General features: G+C 45.6%; 1 protein-coding gene across 4 annotated transcripts in view; it reads left to right on the top strand.

Annotated features, from left to right (window-relative positions):
* Positions 1–7: 7 nt before the first annotated feature.
* Positions 8–14,495, top strand: part of VARS2 (valyl-tRNA synthetase 2, mitochondrial) — a 39,500-nt gene continuing 25,012 nt past the window's right edge. For 2 of the 4 annotated variants that reach the window (XM_083424762.1, XM_083424761.1), the window contains exons 1-12: positions 15–139; positions 2,599–2,975; positions 4,050–4,134; positions 4,334–4,434; positions 4,933–5,054; positions 6,439–6,505; positions 7,177–7,274; positions 7,661–7,742; positions 8,836–8,955; positions 9,046–9,157; positions 11,139–11,227; positions 12,645–12,735. In XM_083424762.1, the coding sequence (XP_083280888.1) occupies positions 2,697–2,975; positions 4,050–4,134; positions 4,334–4,434; positions 4,933–5,054; positions 6,439–6,505; positions 7,177–7,274; positions 7,661–7,742; positions 8,836–8,955; positions 9,046–9,157; positions 11,139–11,227; positions 12,645–12,735 (1,246 nt within the window). In that variant the 5' untranslated portion in view covers positions 15–139; positions 2,599–2,696. Of the gene's footprint in view, positions 140–2,598; positions 2,976–4,049; positions 4,135–4,333; positions 4,435–4,932; positions 5,055–6,438; positions 6,506–7,176; positions 7,275–7,660; positions 7,743–8,835; positions 8,956–9,045; positions 9,158–11,138; positions 11,228–12,644; positions 12,736–14,495 lie in introns of all 4 variants that reach the window. The other 2 variants (XM_083424764.1, XM_083424763.1) reach the window with 2 other exon arrangements.

Consider the following 14,495-nt stretch of genomic DNA (forward strand, 5'->3'; position numbering starts at 1 on the left):
ACGAGACAGACAGGAAACCCGCCAGAGAGAGGTCGCGGTCGGCCTCTTGCTCTGCACGTGAGGTTCTTGCTTTTCCCCTCCGCCTGCAGAAAAAAGCCGCGCGTCCCCTTCTCCCTTTTTGCAGTTGGTGCCTCTGAAGGTAAGAGTCTCTTAGGAAACTTAATTGCAAACATGTCTCTTTCGATCTCTGACCTGGTCTGAGTCGTTGCCTCTCCCCGCCCCAGTATTTCAGATTGACATTTTCTTTCTGAAGCGCAGTTGTTGTTTTTGGCACCGTGGCTGTTTCCTATTTTCGGCATTGATTTCTTTCTTTTTTCTTTGCCTTCCGCAAGAAAATGTCTCCAAGTGACTTGCGAATGCCATAATGTATGAAAAGAACGTGACAGTCTGATTAAAAAGACGCAAATAAGGAAAATGCAACAAATGCCCTTAAAGAATTGCTCAAGACCATGGCAGATTTCAATAATACAGTAATAATAATAATAATAATAATAATAATAATAATAATAATAATAATAATTTATACCCCGCCCTCCCTGGCCAGGGCCAGGCTCTTGTGTGTTTTTTGGAAACCTGTATCTTATATTGTGAAGACAGAAGTGCCTGGCGTGCTTTGGTCCATGGGGTCACGAAGAGTCGGACACGACTAAACAACAGCAACAAATCTTATATTGTATTTCATTGTGTTGGCTATGTCTGAAACAAGAGGAAGAACAAGCACACTAGTGGCCAAAATTGTGGAAACCTTTTGGAAAAGGGGTATTTCTGAGGTTTGATGACTTGATAGCACCACTTTTTTTTTGGGGTGGGGGAGTAATACCATAAAACTATATCTCAATGGGAAGATAATTTAATGACGAATGTAATGCAACAAAGTTTGTTCAATTATCTGTATTTTATAAAATGTTATAGCCCAATAACCAGAAACGGGAAGCACAAATTGCTTAGGTTGGCATGCAATAGCTTTCCTTCATTTGAGTGTAGCCAGTGAGCATGGGCGTTTAGAGAGCCAATCAGGTGTTATGAGCCATCAATCCTCGGAAATACACTTTTCCCAAAAGGTTTCCAGAATTTTGGCCACTAGTGTAGGTCCTCAGTGTGGAGAGGATGGAGAAATGCAATTCGGTGACAAAGAGAAGGCAGAATTACTCCGTACCTGCCTTGCCCCTGTCTTCACCCAAAAGGAAATCTGAAACATAAAAAACTTCCCTATACAGTGGTGCCCCGCAAGACGAATGCCTCGCAAGATGGAAAACCCGCAAGACGAAAGGGTTTTCCGTCTGCAGAGGCGCTTCGCAAGACGAATTTCCCTATGGGCTTGCTTCGCAAGACGAAAATTGACGAAAATTTTCGGGGGTTTTTTCCACTCCAAAACCTCTTTTTCTGAATCGCTAAAAGCATTTTAGCAGCAAAACCGCTAATCCCCCAAGCCTTACAAAAGCCGTTTTTAGCCCTTAAAATGTCAATAGCGCTAATAGCGCCACTCCGTCAATGGGCTTGCTTCGCAAGACGAAAAAACCGCAAGACGAAAAGACTCCCGGAACGGATTCTTTTCGTCTTGCGAGGCACCACTGTACTGGGGTGTCCTCAGATGTCTGTCTGATGGCAGAGAGCAGAGTGCACTTTTCAGAAAATTGTCATATTTCTGTCTGTTTGGGTGAGAGGGAGGGTTAGGCATCTTTCTTGATGGTAAAATTTCCTTACCGCCCACTGGCGCTCGATGGAAGGAGGATTCAGCTTGTGCCATAGAACAGGGGTCAGCAAACTTACCGCGCCTCTGGCCAGTGTCTCCAGTGCTGATCACGGGGAGGGCATGGAAGCGCGTGCCCCTACGCATGCGCACACGCTATTTTCGACACACCTCCGGGTTGGAGGAGCACCGGAAATAGCTTGTTCGCATGTGCACGGGCCTCCTCCGACCCGGATGTGCATCGGAAATAACGATTGAGCATGCGTAAATAACGCTTGCGCATGTGCACAAGCTATTTCCGGTGCTCCTCTGACCCATAAGTGGGCATCCGCGCAGCACAGCGCGGCGGGGGTTGCCGTGGGCCGGATAAACAAGTCCCTCGGGCCTTATCCGGCCCATGGGCCTTATTTGGGGGACCTCTGGCCGTAGAACCCATTACTGCCCAGCTAGAATCCTGAAACGCCCACTAGTGTGGTGTAGTGGTTAAGAGCGGTAGTCTCGTAATCTGGGGAACCGGGTTCGCGTCTCCGCTCCTCCACATGCAGCTGCTGGGTGACCTTGGGCCAGTCACACTTCTTTGAAGTCTCTCAGCCCCACTCACCTCACAGAGTGTTTGTTGTGGGGGAGGAAGGGAAAGGAGAATGGTAGCCGCTTTGAGACTCCTTAAAGGGAGTGAAAGGCGGGATATCAAATCCAAACTCTTCTTCTTCTTCTTCTGGTGGGCGGTAGGGACCAGGTTCACAACCCTTGAGCTAAACCCTTAAGTATTACATTATTGCATCCCCCAAAATTTATTTACAGTGTTGAATTTATCTTGATGCTGTCCATGTTTTCAAAGGTACAGAATCCCGCCCCCCCCCCCCATATATTCAATAAGCATTTAGTTTGCTTGGTTTTCTTTTCTGCAGGTTCCACCTACCCACCGTGCAAAGACGGAAAAGAGAGCTTATGGCACTGCGAGACGGGTAGCTGTGAGAGAGGTGTGCTTCCCATGCCTGAGAAGTGAATGCGTCCAATTCCAAGCATGCCGTTGCCCCAGTGCAATGCTGGGCCTGTCCGGCACCTGTGTTCTCTCTGCCGTCTGCTTCTCTGGGCTGAGAAGAGGCGCTGTGGGGCGCCTGGCATTTGGAGGCCTTACTCCCAAGCGAGGAAGCCTGAAGGAAACCCGACGGATCTCCATAGCCAAGCAGGGAAAACGCCCCACCTGAAAAATAAGGCAGAGAAACAGAAACGGCAGCGGGAGAGGCTGGAGGCCATTGAAGCTGGGCTGCTTGCAGGGTCCAAGGTGAGGCGATGTTGATGTCCCCACTTTGGCTAATTATTTAATAGGGGAGAGTCGAGTGAGGAAGAGCCGTTTCTCAGAGGGAGAGCATCTGGTTTGAATGCTGAGGACCTCCGGTTCAATCCTCAGCAGGATTGTTAAAAGTCATGATTTTTAAAAAATAATAATTAAATTTTTAAAATTTAAATTGGATTTTTAAAATTTAAATCAGATTTTTAAAATTTAAATCAGATTTTTAAAAATAAAATGCTTTTGGAGGAAAAATCTTTCTAAAGATAGTTTTCCATTTAAGTTATATTATAGTCCAAAGGCTATTCATCAGGAAATAAGGGTTTGTTTTTAATTATGTAGCGTGTGGTTTTATATGCAGTGTTTAAATTCTTTGGTAAATGAATTCCATTAATCCATTCGCCATGTCATGCTCTTCCAGAGGTCTCTGTAAGATTATTTGGGGCAGTTTTTCTAATGAGAATATATTATCACAGAGGCTTGTTTTTGCAGTTCTCAAAAGTGTGAAATTGTGTCTGCAGAGATAACATGCCTTTTTCTTCAAAGGAAAAATGCTATAAAATAAACATACAGAGCTGAGGAAAAACCCTTAATCCCATTGTTCTTTTGCAAATTTATATACACAGAATCAGCCCCTTACCTCTTAAATGTTAAGTTCCAAGAGGTTCAATGAATAGCTTGTTTGGAGTGGAATAGATCTGCACAAGTAGCTAAGTGTGAAGCCGTGAAAATGAAAGTACAACCTTGTGAGCAGAATACTCCACAAATCTTGGGATCTTTGTGTAATAATTGTGCAAGTTTCCAAAAATGAAACCTTCATCTGGTTGTAAATATTAAGATTATGCCAGCAAGAATGAGTACCGTATTTCTGTAAAAAAATGATTTAAATCAAGTCTTGCTGACTAGTGATTTAAATTGTGATTTAAATCGCTTTGATTTAAATTGTGATTTAAATCGATTTGATTTAAATCAAATCCACCCTGATTCTCGGCATCTCCAAGTAGGACTTGCGGAGGAAAATCATGAGCCCCGCCCTGAGAGCCATCTTGTCTCTGCTGTATTTTGCAGGAGCAGCAGCCAAGCCAAGCCAGGGGCCGAGCCTTGAAAAGCACCGTTCTGTACGACATCCCAACTGCGGCTGGAGAAAAGAAAGGTAACAGTGGGAGAAACCGAACTCCTTGCCCTTTCCATAGCCTCCTGCATCTGTCTGTTGGGAAGCCGGTAGTTTCAGAATGCTGGGTTCCACACCTTGTACATTTTATACAGATCAGTTCTGGGATTTAATGGAAATATGCATTATTGGTTTTTGTTTTTTTAATAACAGGTACCCTCTGTTGCATTCTTTCCCACAGATACCTCGGCGCCGCTGCCTGTCTCATATAGCCCACGCTATGTTGAAGCTGCCTGGTATTCCTGGTGGGTGAAGGAGGGATTTTTTAAACCAGAGCACCAGGTAGAAAAATTGATGCTGGAAACAAGTGGTTTTAGGTGGGTTGTACCATAAACAGGTGAACCAAAGGTGTGCTGCCCTTGAGAGTTGACAGATGGCTGAATGGCAGAAATGATGACCCCAGAGGAACACTAGATGTAATAATCAAAGGGCTGAAGTTAACAGAAAAGTAGGTTTTGGTGGAGGAAAACACCTTGATAGAGAGTTTGACAGTGGAACCGATGACTTACAGCTATCAAGCAATGACTTCCAACACCTGCTGGGAATGCACTAACTCTGGATTATTTTCATCCATCACGGGGTTTAACTCAGTTGCACACAAAAGCCTCCTCAATCCTGGGATTAGATGGGCCTTAGATCCTTGCCTGCAGGTCTCCCCTTACTTTTTTTTGCCAAACCTTGAAAGTAGCGGTTCTGCCATGGTACCCTGATGGTGTAGTAGCCACCAGGCTGTTCTGACCTTGGACGCTGCTGATCTCTTTCTGTTTCTCTTTCCCCAAGCACCTCCTGCCCCATCGGAAGCCAGAAACGTTTTCGCTCTCTCTCCCTCCGCCAAACGTCACGGGGTCCCTGCACTTGGGCCACGCCTTGACCGTGGCTCTTGAAGATGCTCTGGTACGTTGGTAAGTGATGCTCTGCGTGGTCAGGTGGGTACTTTGCCTCCAGCAGCCGGTGGCTCCCCTGCAGCTTCGTGTTTCTTGCTCATGTATTCATTTTTAGATTTATAGCCATCAAACCCCTTAAGATATAAGGGTGAGTGGTTTGCAGCAGGTATACATTGGTATCTCGGGTTAAGTACTTAATTCGTTCTGGAGGTCCATTCTTAACCTGAAACTGTTCTTAACCTGAAGCACCACTTTAGCTAATGGGGCCTCCTGCTGCTGCCATGCCACCAGAGCCCGATTTCTGTTCTTATCCTGAAGCAAAGTTCTTAACCTGAAGCACTATTTCTGGGTTAGTGGAGTCTGTAACCTGAAGCATATGTAACCTGAAGCGTATGTAACCCGAGGTACCAGTGTACAAATATGCACGAGGGCGGTTTGCAGTTCATGAAAAATGGCAGCTTCCTTGCTTCCAATGAGAAGTCTAAAGCAGAGGCCTCAAACTTCTTTTATCCGGGCCACATTTTCAGAAAGAAAAATTTGCTGACACCACGCTGAATTTTCCATTGATAAGAAGTACATTGGAAAACAAAAAGAAACAACGGCTAGCAGTGTTTGAGTCATAAGAGCATCAGTTGGTGGTCTTGCTCTCCTTTTGAAAATATATTCTGCCAATAAAAAATTACCTTGAACTACACTACACCGAAATATTTAAATGTTTCTCCGATTGTACTTGAATCTTCCCCGCCACACTTGCCACATTCCCCTGGCCACATGGCTGTGGCGTGACACATCCTTTGAGAACCACTGGTTTAGAGAGAGGGGTCCACCGTCTTGAATGTATCACAGCCTGATTTACGGGGCTTCCAGAATTCTCTTGGGGAAGCCATGACTGTTTAAAGTGGTATCCTTGTGTTCTCTTATTCCTCCACCAAATGTGGATGGGGCATTGCCCTGATCCAACTTAGAACTCTTCTAGTATTCTTAACTTTTGTACAGAAGGCTGTGTTCCAGCTATGCCAAATTCATAGGTTTCGACAGGCACACCCCGTAGGCATCTGTCTCCGTCCAGGAAATGGGGAGGCATTATTACAGAGCAGGGACATGTTCCAGCAAGGCAAAAGTACTTGAGGATGTTGCAGAGCATGGGGTGGCCTCAGCAGTGTGCCAAGGGTTAGGCAGAGAGGGCTGGTGGGCTGAATTTGGCCCCGGAACCTGAGGTTCTCCGCCTACGTTGTAGAGCCTGTGCTCTGTCCTTGGGATCTGCTTCCTCTTTATGCTGGTTTTGGGGGGGGGGCAGCTATGCTATTTCTAGAGATGCTGGTTCTGATCTGGCATCAGGTCCCTGTGTTTAGCAGCAGGGCAGGTGCTGAGTTCTGCGTTGTGGTCTTTCGATGTCTTGCAGGAAAAGAATGCAAGGCTATAAAGTTCTGTGGGTTCCAGGGTCCGATCATGCTGGGATTGCCACTCAGGTGAGATAATTAATTAATAAATAAATAAATAAATAAATAAATTTTATTTATACCCCACCCTCCCCAGCCAGAGCAGGGCTCAGGGCGGCTAACACCAGTAAAATTACAGTAAAAACATAATAGGGGAAAAAACACAATTTAAAATGCAGGTTAAAATGCAGCCTCATTTTAAAAGTAGCCCATAGATCAAAACCAAAAGGGGAGGGAAACATAAGGGTCAGACTGAGTCCAAACCAAAGCCCAGGCAGAACAGCTCTGTCTTGCAGGCCCTACGGAAAGATGTCAAGTCCCGCAGGGCCCTAGTCTCTTGTGGCGGAGTGTTCCACCAAGTTGGGGCCAGTACTGAAAAGGCCCTGGCCCTAGTTGAGACCAATCTAACCACCTTGCGACCGGGGACCTCCAAAATGTTGTCATTTGTGGACCTTAAGGTCCTCTGCGGGGCATACCAGGAGAGGCGGTCCCAGGAGCATACCAGGAGAGGCTCCTAACGCGTGGTTCCCCATTCCTGACACGGAAGTAAGTCCCACTTTACCTAATGGGGCTTGGTTCCTAGCACGTCGTCTTAGGATGGTAGCCTTAGAGGGGGGTGGAATGAGAGTGTAGGGTTCTAGTCAAGTTTCCTGCATGGGCTGCATTCAGATTCTCGTTGTTTTCTACTGTTGTCTGGCCAGGCTGTGGTGGAAAGAAAGATCTGGAAGGAGAGGGGAGTCCTCCGAAAAGAGCTCAAGCGCGAGGAATTCCTCCAGGAGGTCTGGAACTGGAAAGAGGAGTGAGTATCTGAGGGACTCAGGCCATTTGCCTTAAATGTTCCCTGTTTAGGGAAGTTTTTAAATGTCTGATGCTGTATTGTTTTTAATATTCAGTTGGAAGCTGCCCAGAGTGGTTGGGGAAACCCAGCCAGATGGGTGGGACATAAATAATAAATTGTTGTTGTTGTTGTTGTTGTTGTTGTTATTTTATTTTATTATTATTATTAAATGTGGGATAGATTGAGGAGTGTGTGGAAATTACATAAAATGGAATGTGCTTTAGCTTAAGGCAAGAGCAGGTTTGTTTCTTGCATGGCAACCAAACAGAAAAACCTCCTTTTTGTTCTTCCTTTTACCTCTGTACATAAAAGGTTTGCTTTTGTTCTGCTTTTTCTCCTGAGATCAGGAAAGGGAACGAAATATTCCAGCAGCTGAAGGTGATGGGAGCCTCATTGGACTGGGACAGAGTCTGTTTCACCATGGACTCTGTGAGTAGCAGATTCTGAAAATGCAAATGTGGTTTGTACGTAACGATGTGCGTTATAGGAATGTCAGTCTGTGGTTGATTCCTTTGGTTTCTGATGCCGTATCGAGTTCTGCTTCTTTTGTACTGTCTCTACGTGAAACAAGAAAGATATAAATAAGTAGCATTTTGGAAATAGCAATTGTAAATACAGTGGCACCTTGGGTTACAAACACTTCGGGTTACAAACACCGCTAACCTGAAAGTAGTACCTTGGGTTAAGAACTTTCCCCCATGATGAGAACAGAAATCACACGGCGCAGCAGGAGCAGGAGGCCCCATTAGTGAAAGCTCGCCTCAGGTTAAGAATGGTTTCAGGTTAAGAATGGACCTCCGGCAAAAACCAAAAAGTGAAGTAAAAAAAGAATGGGAGTGCCTAAATGCATACCTTAAAAGTCAAGGTTCGAGGACAGAAATCTGGCTGAGTCTGGAATAACCTTGTGAAGTGAAAGGATAAGAAAGAGGGATTTATATTTAGATGTTAGGATAGAGATGATCACGAAAACAGGAAGACACAATGAGAGATAAAGGAGGTGCTGTGGGATTGGTGGAAGTCAATGTTTGTTTTTCTTTTCAGTGTTTATATTATTAACTTGTAAGATATGGATTTGTTTTTTGTTTGTTTTTTGAATGTTAGTTTTTGTGTGTTGTGTATTGATATTTTTTGTGTTGTTGGGTGGAAAAATACTAATAAAATTTATATATTTTTTTAAAAAGGGAAAAAAAGAATGGACCTCCGGAACGAATTAAGTTCGTAATCCGAGGTACCACTGTATGAGCAATGCTGTTACAGTTGCCCAGAGCAACATATCTTTTTCTTTTACCTCTTCGTTAACTTCCATGTATTAAATCTGAATATAAATAAAGGTGTGTTCCAAGGGGAAATGGTGGATGAAAATAAAGCAAATTTCCGTGGATTTCAAGTAATTTGCAAGCTGATGCAGAAACGGGTGCAGACTGTGGCTTCCGTCGTCGTTGCTGCTGCTACAGACTGGCTATAGCTGTCATCATTGTTTCTTTGCCTCCTTCCATCATTACCACAGCTCTTTCCTCCTTAGGGCTTCTCCCAAGCGGTGACCGAGGCCTTTGTGCGACTGCATGAGCAGGGCCTGGTGTACCGGGAGAGGCGTCTCGTGAACTGGTCGTGCGCCTTGCGATCTGCCATTTCTGACATTGAGGTGAGTGGGAGGAGTCTGGCGGCACACGGTGGCTGGGAGAAGGGGGTGCTCTTTAGGACCGAGGTGACTCATGGATGGTGTCCCTGTTAGGTGGACAACAGGCAGCTCAAAGGACGGACGGAGCTCTCTGTGCCCGGATTCCAAGGCAAAGTGCCGTTTGGGGTCTTGGTGACATTTGCCTACAAAGTGGAAGGAGAGGATGGTGAGTTAACAGCAGTAAGATGTCATTTCCCCTTGCTTATTTTTGTATCTTTATTTTTTATTTATGTTGAAATGGTTTGGTTTGGTTTGGTTGTGTATCTTTGATTTTTTTATCTACAGTTATACCTTGGAAGTCAAACGGAATCCGTTCTGGAAGTCCGTTCGACTTCCAAAGCATTCAAAAACCAAAGTGCGGCTTCTGATTGGCTGCAGGAAGCTCAAGCAGCCAATCGGAAGCCCTGTCGGATGTTCAGCTTCCAGAAGAACGTTCGAAAACTGGAACAGTCACTTCCAGGTTTCGATTGTTCAGGAACCAAAATGTTTGATAACTAGGCTGTTCGAAAACCAGGTATGACTGTATTGTGTTATGACTACTTTTTTTTTGTAATGGTGTGTCTTTTATGTTGTAAGCCACCCTGAGCTGTGGAAAGGTGGCCTACAAATAGTGGAATCATGGAGCAAAGAGGAAGCTGGTAATAACCTAGATATGAACTTCAATGGGGACAGTTTAAGGTCAGCTATGTTCACTGCTATTTTTAGTCTTTTGATTTTGAGTTTCCATCTGTTTCAATTGTGTTAGCCTCTTTCAAGGCCTTCCTTTATATATAAACAAACAGAAGGCTGTTGTCACATTTGCAATCCTGCCCTTCCTCCTAAGAAACTCAAGGTAGCCACACTGGGGACGAGGTGAGCCTACCTGCTTTTTAACCTTGCAACAGCCCTGAAAGGTAGATAAGCTGAGAGATTTTGGTTCAAGATCCCTGTGCTTCACAGCTGAGAGATGTGAAGGACCCTTATCTCCCTGGTCCAAGGCTTCGAATGCTGTCGGGTCCAGGTTGAGACACGCTATCTTTTCATAGAAACGGAAGATACTCTTCTAGCTGTTTTTTACAGGAAAAGTCAGTTCTTGGATGTTTCAGTTAGCAACCTATTGAGAAAGAAAACCACAGGATCTCCTACAAACAAATGGCTCTCTTTTGTTAATTAATGGAAAGAGATGCAGCTCGGTTATTGGGCAGTGTAAGATAACAGGCCAAGATTTTGCTCAGTTGGGTTAAAGCTGGAGGCCTTATGGTAAAAGTGTGGGTAAGCAATCCAATGAGTAATAATAATAATAATAATAAATTTTATTTATATCCCGCCCTCCCCAGCCGAAGCCGGGCTCAGGGCGGCTAACAACAATTAAATAATCAAACAATCAAATAACCCAACATTCTAAAAACATTCCATTATAAAAATTAATTAAAATCAAATTAATGGCAACCGTTAAGCAAAATTCTGTGCAGGTTGCCAGAGGAGGGAGTCAGGCTGGCCCCTGACCAAAGGCCTGGTGGAACAACTCTGTCTTGCAGGCTCTGCGGAAAGATGTCAGGTCCCGCAGGGCCCTAGTCTCTTGTGACAGAGCGTTCCACCAGATTGGAGCCGCAGCCGAGAAAGCCCTGGCTCTAGTTGAGGCCAGCCTAACCTCTCTGAGGCCTGGGACCTTCAGGATGTTTTTATTTGAAGAGCGTAGGTTTCTCTGTGGGGCATACCAGGAGAGGCGGTCCCGTAGGTACGAGGGTCCTAGGCCGTGTAGGGCTTTAAAGGTTAAAACCAGCACCTTAAACCTGATCCTGTACTCCACCGGGAGCCAGTGCAGCTGGTATAGTACCGGATGAATGTGATCTTGCAGCGACGACCCCATAAGGAGTCTCGCCGCGGCATTCTGCACCCGCTGGAGTTTCTGGGTCAGTCTCAAGGGCAGCCCCACGTAGAGCGAGTTACAGTAATCCAGTCTGGAGGTGACTGTTGCGTGGATCACAGTGGCTAGGTCAGGGCGACAATTAAGGCAGCTTAAATTGTCATCTCCATTCTCCTCACATGGCTACATCCTTTTATTTTTTCATCTTGTGTGCTGACGAGCCCCACAGGAACGCTCCCTTTCTGACTAAAACACCTTTGTTTTCCCCCATCTCGTCTCTGCTTCCTTTGACTGAGGGCAGGCGAGGAACTTCCTGTGGCCACAACCCGTCCAGAGACCATGTTGGGAGATGTGGCGGTCGCTGTCCATCCTGACGACCCGCGGTATAGAGTAAGACTTCTCCGCCCTGTTCTCCCTTCCAGTGGGGCCATGGAACTGTAGTTTCAGGGGCACAGCACAAGTAGGGATGCCCAGACTCAAAGCATAGCAAGGCCCAGCTTGAAATTCATATTGGCTGGCAGAGGCCTTGGGAGAAGTAGATGTGAAACCTGACATGGGCAGCCTGTGACAGATTAATTTCATGCAGCCCACAAAAATGGGGTACAGAGGAGAGGGAAAGAAAGAGAGATGGAGTGGGATAGAGAGCTGTATAATCCTGCAACCCATCATTGACAGCAGACCTGACTAAATTTTCCTGCGAGTCATATTATTTTAATATTCTGTTGGAAGCCACCCAGAGTGGCTGGGGAAACCCAGCCAGATGGGCAGGGCATAAATAATACATTATTATTATTATTATTATTATTATTATTATTATTATTATTACTATGAAAACAATTTCCCATTCGGACTGTGTGGCTCAATTTGGCTTAGATGCTGTTCTGCCGCAAAATCTCTACCTACCTTGGGTTGTAGCCCTGTGAGTCTCTGTGTCTCTCTCTTGCTAGCTCAGTGGTAGAATCAGAGTATTGTTTTGCCCAGAAATAGAAGGAAGAAAAAGTCCCAACATAAGGAAGATTAGATAGCCAAGATGATGGATTATGCCGAAATGGCAAAAATGAACGTGAAGATCAGACACCAAGATGATGAGAAATTCAGTGGGGAAATTTTATAGAGTATCTTAGAGATCACTGTAGATATTTAAAAACATTAGCAAGATGGTTATAACACTTAAAATGTAACAAGGCGTAAGTTGAAAATGGATATAAAAGGAATTTGGAAAAATGTAATTAGATGCAGCAGAAAGAATAGAAATATTTTGGAAACCGGGGGTGGGGGGGGGAGCCCGGGGATTCAAGTTTTAAAAATGGGAAATGATTTAAAGTTAAGGAACATTCTTTAAAAAAAAATTAAAAATTAAAAAATTTGTAAATTTGGAAGAGACCTTCTGAGGGTCATCTAGTCCAACCCCCCTGCAATGCAGGTGGATCAACTGCGCTGCATGCAGAAGGTCCAAAGTTCAGTACCTGGTGTCTCTAGATAGAGCTGGGAAAGACTCTTGCTTTAAAACCTTGGAGAGCCACTGCCAGTCTAAGTACTAAGCGAGAAGATTCTGTGCAAGGAAACTTCCTATGTCTCGATGAATCTGGGTGTGCAGATCAGGCCATACTGGGCAGGAGGGATCAGTTAGTGAGAAACAACTGCCCTGCTCACTGGGGTGGCCAGAAGCATTATTGGTAGCATATTGGGACAGTTTATGTCTGGGACTCTCCCACCACCACCAAAGGGGAGCTCCTTTGAATTTTTTCTTACTTGAGAGCTGACTGCAGTATGACCTGGTTTCTCTTTCTGGGGTTTTTTTTGCCAGCACCTTCACGGCAAGAGACTCTGCCACCCGTTCACTGGCCGTCTCCTTCCTGTCATTACGGACCCCTTTGTAGAGCAGGAGATGGGCACAGGTAGGCCTACTTTGTGGAAGCTAGATGTTTGTGTTGTTGCAGTCAATAAAGACAGACACAGGTTCTCCGAGGAAGGTCGGAATTCATTTAGCTGCACGGAATCATAGAATCATAGAGTTGGAAGAGACCACAAGGGCCATCGAGTCCAACCCCCTGCCAAGCAGGAAACACCATCAGAGCACTCCTGACATATGGTTGTCAAGCCTCTGCTTAAAGACCTCCAAAGAAGGAGACTCCACCACACTCCTTGGCAGCAAATTCCACTGTCAAACAGCTCTTACTGTCAGGAAGTTCTTCCTAATGTTGAGGTGGAATCTTCTTTCTTGTAGTTTGGATCCATTGCTCCATGTCCGCTTCTCTGGAGCAGCAGAAAACAACCTTTCTCCCTCCTCTATGTGACATCCTTTTATATATTTGAACATGGCTATCATATCACCCCTTAACCTCCTCTTCTCCAGACTAAACATGCCCAGCTCCCTTAGCCGTTCCTCATAAGGCATCTTTTCCAGGCCTTTGACCATTTTGGTTGCCCTCCAATGGAGTCCAGTGAGATGTTTCTCAAATGCTGAGCACCGATTTCTCACTGGGGGCTGTCTTTTAGAATGAGCAACAAACAACTTCTTATGGGATTACTCAAGCGAAAAAGCAGAATTTTCCTCAAAAAGCAGAACTTTTCTAATCTCTTTCTTCCCCCCGGCCCCATCTGCCTGAGCTGCCAGCCTGTGTTAGTTTCCCCAAACTGTTGTCTTTATTAAGTAGTGGGTGGACATAGCAGGCGACACAGAGATTTATCCAAGTAGTTCTTTATAAGTAAGCTGGAACTGAACTGAACAACAAACAGCTCAGCCAGCCTGCTTTTATAGGCAGCCAGCTGTCAACATTGTATCAACACCCCAGGGTTTCACGCCTAAGTTAACTTACGTGGACCTGAGTGAAAACTATATACAGTGGTACCTCGGTGTAATGGTTCTAGGGGTTGCTCGTGCGTAAGCAGGTGTCTGTCTCCCTGGCTGGGTGCAAACACCTTGCTGGGTTGCCAAAGTGAACCTTTTCTGTCCGGACAGCCACTCACCTGTGGCTGACTCAATCGCTGGCAGAATCCGTCAGTGGGCGTTTCTTAAACTTCTTTCAGCAAAGAAGCTCTTTGACGCCTAGACTTCTCCTACTCTCTCTGCGCGAAAGCCTTCTGCGCAAGGAGGGCGTAGGCAACGGAGGACCCCTACTCTCCCCGCTGGTCCCAGGCAAGGAATCATGGGACCGCCTCGCCGCTTCCCCCATCTGCCCCCCTTCTCCACTGGTGCTACGCTGATTCTCATCCCCAGAAGATGGGCTGCTTCTCCCGATCCCTGGACGCTCTCTGGAATCCCTCTGGCTTTTGCTCTCTCCCTCCGGCACTGATGGCAGTTCCCTGACACTCGGGTTATATACGCTTCAGGTTACAGACACTTCAGGTTACAGACTCCGCTAACCCAGAAGTAGTACCTTGGGTTAAGAACTTTGCTTCAGGATGAGAACAGAAATCGTGTTCTGGCGGCGCAGCAGGAGGCCCCATTAGCTAAAGTGGTGCTTCAGGTTAAGAACAGTTTCAGGTTAAGAATGGACCTCCAGATGCCACAACTGCAGCTAGAATATTGTTGGCCAAAAACTGGAAATCACAAGAAGTACCAACAGTGGAGGAATGGCAGATGAAGATGATGGATTTTTCGGAGCTAGCCGACCTGACCGGAAGAGTTCGCGACCAGAAGGAGGAGGAGTACCAA

The sequence above is a fragment of the Podarcis tiliguerta genome (assembly GCF_965153285.1).
Source record: "Podarcis tiliguerta genome assembly, chromosome: 2".
Lineage (NCBI taxonomy): Eukaryota > Metazoa > Chordata > Lepidosauria > Squamata > Lacertidae > Podarcis > Podarcis tiliguerta.